We start from the raw sequence: 5,825 nt of genomic DNA, 5'->3' as shown, positions 1-5,825 counted from the left end.
CAATTTTTGGAACAAAAGGTATCAACAACCCTCACAACAATTGGAACATGCTCAACTACTGGGTCCTTTCCCCTACCCAATTTAATGAAATGATTTAAGAGTGGAAAATGTTAGCTATTCTGTTTTTTTCTGTGCAGCCTTACTTGACCGACCGATGTACTGTTACCACAACCCAAAGTACTAGTTTTATATTATATGTTTCTAGTGTTTTATCCATTATTAAAACGTTTGTACCCATAATGTTTTATTGAGATTCAAATTATAATGGTACTGCCCATCAATACGATGCAATGGGTTGTCTTTTCTGTGACAGAGTTCACGAGAATTTGTTCAGAAATCCAAACGTGTACCTGTGGAATCCAGTTGTCACAGCTAAAGAATTTGGTTTACTTAGTTCTGGGTATGCAGAAAATATAGCCGTTATGGGCTCAACTGGAGAGTTCTGAACAAAATTCAAATAATTGCGACCAATTTAGAGTGGTTTTCTGTCAGAGTTGGGTTATGTGCAGTACTTTAACCAAGAATGCAGTGTACCCAATATACCTTTAAAGATTCTTGTGCGTTTTAATAATTCTAGGTGAGCTTCCCCTGTATTAGTTCAGCTATGGTTTTATGACAAATATACCTGTGTTTGATTCTTCTTCTTCACTGTAAAAGTGGAGGGATAGCTCAGTCCAGCAGAAGAAGAAATGGGTTTCTTTGAGGTTTATGTCATGGTCTGCTTCTGTCTAGTGATTCTGCATGGGGATGCAACTGGTAATACGTTTGTTCTGTTTTCTATTGTTTTCTTTTTGTTCAGTTTCCTACCAAGTTATTCATGTTTTATTGTATGGTCTTATACCAAGAATGGACTGAAATCTGTGACATTTTGTTTGTTGCGTTGTGTCAAATGGCATGGGATATGATTTACTTGTAACATTGTTCAGTAGTGAGCACCTTGTTTTATGGAAGAAAGGATTTTTTTTCACAGTTTCTGTATCAATGGTAGTCTGTTTATATCAATATTCGGCATTCATGGGCTGGATTCTACTGTTTTCAACTTATTATATGATGTTTTGCACCGATGCTTGAATGCAAGGCTTAGGAGTTAGGACAAGGTTTTGCCGTTTCACTTTGACTTAATGTTTTTAATCATCTGTATTTGCTATAGATAAGGATGGGATATTTACAAAACTGCAGTTTGAGTGTTACATTAATGCTATAAATGCTTTGGTGCTCATCATGGATAAAATTTTCAATCTTCTGCCATCTTCGTATAGCTCTTCCTTCTTCGCGGTATTGACCCCTAAGGTTTTAACACTGCTCACTAGAAATGTTATTTCCATTAAGTATTTGCAGAAAAGTCATATGCAGTCGGCGTCACAAGAGACCATATTGAAGTCTCTGCATTTTGCAATACAAGCTGATGCCTTTGGGCACCTGTTTACGGTACTAGACGAACATTGAGTAATGAGTAGTGGGTTCTACAAAACTGAGTGCCCTTGCCCTTCTTTGGCTTGTTAAATGAATGCTACAAATGCTTGGTTACTAATGGCCATAATGAGTTAAATAATGTTTCTACTGCACTTCTCATCTAGCATTTCCTTCCTCAATAGCATTAACGCCTAAGGCTTTATCACTGAATAGTGTCTGCTCCCTAGAAAGTGCTATTATCATGAAGCTTTTTGCACAAAACCCACATTGACAGGTCCTACTACTGAGACTTCATGGTCTATCCCACATAAATCCCTTGTAAAGAAGTTGTACTTATAAGGGCTCTCTACATTTCCTGCTTCTATCTATTTATATCATATCTTACTATAGTCAGTGATTCCATGCATTTAGGAACGCATACCGAATAGGCCTAAGCAAGATGAACACAAACCTTGTCACTCACTTCTCATCTTAGGAATGTCATTTGATGAAACAACATGAAGCATTTTCCTTTTTCTCTGTGATGTTTTGGGCACCATTCAACGTATCCTTTTTACTCTTAAGCTTCTTTAATCCATTTTGGTTAATCTTTGCTTAATTGATTTCTTCCGACTTAAAATGTGCCATGTGAACAGAGATGCACAGAGTTCTCCATTTCCATTGTCAACCCAACTCCATGATGTATAAAACTAAATGACTTGCATTATGAACCAGTCGTGCCTACCCAAAGGGCCTCTTGATTGAGAGGCCTGTAATTTCACTCTACTTAAACCGGGAACTGGGACTTTTCTATGAATGAAATTTTTCCAACATGATTTTTCAATTTCGTGATGTTTCTTTTGGATTTTGTTTTGTTTTTCCTATTATTTCTTGTAAGTTGTCATGCAAATCTGTTACATCTTGAAAATCCTTTCTCAAGTTAAATTGCTTTGTGCACATCAATGGTCTCTGGCTCTTTCACGAATCAGTATCGTTCTGTTTGTTTACAGGAGCTTATTTTATCTTCCTCGTCAAATGTTCTCAATCATTTCTTTGTTGAATGCAGCAGCTGGAAAAGAATGGAGTTCTATTGGTATCAACTATGGCCGAATCGGGAAGAACCTTCCATCTCCTGCCGAATCCATCTTACTTATGAAATCTTTGAAAATAGGCAAAGTAAAACTGTATGACAGTGACTCAGAAGTACTCAATGCCTTGGCCAACACTGGCCTCTCCGTAGTAATAAGTGTGAAGAATGAAGAGATACCAATTGTTGCCTCTAGTGTACTAAATGCTGATGAGTGGGTTAAACACAATGTCTTAACACACTACCCTGCAACCAAAATCAACACCATAACTGTTGGGAATGAAATTCTTTCTGATTACAACAATCAGAATAGATGGCTTCAGTTGGTTCCTGCAATGCAAAATATCTACAGCTCACTTGTCCGATGGAACCTTGGTAAAAGGATAAAGGTGACTACAACTGTGGCAATGGATGCTCTGATGTTTTCATCACCTCCTTCATCAGGACAGTTTAGGGATGACATTGCAGAGACTGTGGTGAAACATATGCTAAAATTTCTTTCCAATTCAAAGTCCTTCTATTTTGTTAATGTTTACCCATATTTTGCATATTCAACCAATGCTGATAAAATTCCTCTAAATTATACTCTGTTTGGAGAAGTCAAGACACCAGTGGAAGATGGTGGATTGGAGTACACTGACATGTTATCTGCTCAGTTGGATGCTAATGTAGCTGCTATGGCAAAGTTGGGATACCCCAATGTCAAAATTGCAATTAGTGAAACAGGTTGGCCTACAGCAGGAGATGCAGGTGCAAGTGTTGATCTAGCAGCCACTTATAATAGAAGGTTAGTTGCCAGAATGCTGGCAAATCCACCTTTAGGCACTCCCAGAAGGCCCAGAGCATTCGTACCCACTTATCTCTTTGCCCTTTTTAACGAGGACAACAAGCCTGGTCCAGTCATCGAAAGAAACTGGGGTTTGCTCTACCCAAATGGGTCTGAATTATATCATATAGATATGACTGGGAAACTTGACGATTCAGAGTTCAAATCCCTCAAGTCTGTTAGGCCTTTCCCTGCACAGCCTGTTGTTACCTTTCCTCGTCCTATCCATTCATCTATAAGTAGAACTTTTCCTAGGACCGGCCAAAGCCCGCCCCCATATTATTCTGCTGCCCCTATTTCCCAACCTTCTGCAGGTTACTATCCACCTAATGTACCATCAAGTTCTCCAATACCTTCTATTCTTCCTTATCCTCCTCCATCTCCCATGCCACTGTACTCTTCACCTCCACCTCCTCCTATTGTAAACTTCCCACCACCCTGCATGCCTTATCCTCCAAGTAACCCAGCACCTAATATTCCTCCCCCCACCACACCAGTCATAACACCACCATCCCCACCTTCTAATCCAATTAGTCCATACCCTCCAAATCCACCATCTACATCTCCTGTATATAGCCTTTGGTGTGTAGCAAAACCCACCGTCCCAAATTCAGTATTGCAGAAAGCAATGGACTACGCCTGTGGAGCTGGTGCTGATTGTCAATCTGTCCAGCCCAATGGAATGTGCTTCATGCCCAACACGGTGGTTGCTCATGCTTCTTATGCTTTCAATAGCTACTGGCAGAAAAACAAAAGAATTGGTGGAACCTGTGATTTTGGAGCAACTGCTATGCTCATTACTATGGATCCAAGTGAGTATTCACTTCATTCAATTTTATTTCATTTTATCTTCATATTTGTTTATCATTCTCATCAACATGCCACATACATAGAGTGGGATAACTGGTTCTCAAGCTGCGGTGCATTTGCTTATGAGAGAATGAATTAGCACCACTAGTCATTCTTCTCCCATATAGAGGTGCTTGTCTGTGTCCACACATAGGGCTGTTGCATCTTGTTGTGCTTTTTTCAAAACAGTATAGTTGTGTTTTCAGCATCCATTTAAGGAGCAAATTCCTTGCTTGGGAGTTGGGAGAAGTTTATTCATCCTTAAAAATATCTCACTTCAACCCTTCGATATTGTATAATAAGGCTGGATAAATAGAGATCCCAACATAGACATTATGAATCATTATTTTTCAACTTAAGTAGTTCTGACATAAGATTTCCACAGTCCATAGTAATTTAGTGCACAATACATCTTAATTAAAAAAAAAAAATTACACAACCTAACAACAATGCTTTTTAGCCACAATTTGCTTCATCCATCTGGCTGATTTCTTAACTATAATTTGTCTTGTTTTTTCTAATGTTGCAGGTTATGGAGAATGTCGCTTTGGATTAACATGAAACATTTAAATGTTCTCCAGCATTATTTTCCAATAAGATTTATATATCTCACGAGAGTCTTCAAAACATAATGCACAAATCTGAAGGCTTAGGAATTCTCCTAGTAATTAGTATTTTGGTTAAAGACCGACCTGTGGTCGCCTATGTTTTTAACTATGGGTTCATGGCAGAATAGTAGCAAAGTTTAGTTGCAGCTACGCAACATGAATGGCTATTTTTTAGATCCTTATTAAGGCATTGGTTTGTAGTTGAAATCACTTCAATGTGATTTATGTATATCCTAATCTTGAACACGGAATATTTAACTATAATTTAGAGTTCTATTATCTTCTCAAGCAAATTTGGAACATAAGTTTCTCAAAGCATTTAACTTTTGCATATTCTGTGTTTACTTCTTTTTATTATTGATTCCTCGTTGATTACAATTAGCTTAGCAATTTATTTAGCATAGCATTCAATTATAGTCTCTTAGGTTTTCTTACATTGATATTTAATGTGTTTTTCATTTGCGCATGGCATAGGAACTCGAAATTGAATATTTATAATTTAGCTATTTATTTTGGCATAGCAAGTAAACCAGGGTCAAATCTTTGCGATGGGTAATTTTCCAGTCTTTTGGCAACACTCAATAGTAGAGTTGTAATAGCTGTGATAGTACTTGTTGATTTAATGTCCAATATTTTGACAATATTGCATCAATAGGGTTGTGACTTTAAAATTGTTACTGTTGATGATGACTACCCATAATTGAATGAAATGTATCCTTTAGATCTGAAAAGCAACAAATCATGCGATGCCACATCAGCACACCAATAAAACATGACTTAGTAAACAATTATTGGTCTCATTTTTTTGGCATTTTTGGATACTTTGGCAAAAAGTATGACAATGTGCCCCTGAAACCTTCATTATAAGTAGGGGACTTGCCAAGTATGCTGCTGTAAAAAATTGGAAGGGATGTGATGTGGTCCTAAAAACTTAGTTATAAATAGGGGTCTTGTCCGGTATGCTGCTGTAAAAAATTGGAAATGATTTGAAATTTCCACGTAAGATTTTGAGAGTGGTGAAGTTAAGGTGCTCAATTACTAGGTCCTCTCACCTAGTGACAAG

The 5,825-nt window shown here is 37.7% G+C and overlaps 1 protein-coding gene across 2 annotated transcripts; it reads left to right on the top strand.

Moving 5' to 3' along the window:
- The first annotated feature begins 296 nt into the window (after positions 1 to 296).
- On the top strand, positions 297 to 5,036 carry LOC131070421 (probable glucan endo-1,3-beta-glucosidase A6). 2 transcript variants are annotated; one of them, XM_058005933.2, is made up of 3 exons: positions 297 to 756; positions 2,462 to 4,117; positions 4,684 to 5,036. In XM_058005933.2, the coding sequence occupies exons 1-3, from the start codon at positions 690 to 692 to the stop codon at positions 4,713 to 4,715; spliced, it is 1,755 nt and encodes a 584-aa protein (XP_057861916.1). In that variant the 5' UTR covers positions 297 to 689; the 3' UTR covers positions 4,716 to 5,036. The 2 variants fall into 2 exon arrangements, with proteins under 2 accessions (XP_057861916.1, XP_057861915.1); XM_058005932.2 differs by having other exon boundaries at positions 299 to 756; positions 2,459 to 4,117.
- The last annotated feature ends 789 nt before the right edge of the window (positions 5,037 to 5,825 follow it).

Source organism: Cryptomeria japonica, chromosome 3, assembly GCF_030272615.1.
Source record: "Cryptomeria japonica chromosome 3, Sugi_1.0, whole genome shotgun sequence".
Taxonomy (NCBI): Eukaryota; Viridiplantae; Streptophyta; class Pinopsida; order Cupressales; family Cupressaceae; genus Cryptomeria; species Cryptomeria japonica.
This window is presented reverse-complemented; position numbering and strand designations above follow the sequence as displayed.

Bases quoted from the DNA above. Each gene is read 5' to 3' on its own strand.
- LOC131070421 (XM_058005932.2), top strand. From the start codon at position 690: ATGGGTTTCTTTGAGGTTTATGTCATGGTCTGCTTCTGTCTAGTGATT. The intron at 757-2,458 runs GTAATACGTTTG...TGTTGAATGCAG, and splicing joins TCTGCATGGGGATGCAACTG to CAGCTGGAAAAGAATGGAGT. The intron at 4,118-4,683 runs GTGAGTATTCAC...CTAATGTTGCAG, and splicing joins GCTCATTACTATGGATCCAA to GTTATGGAGAATGTCGCTTT.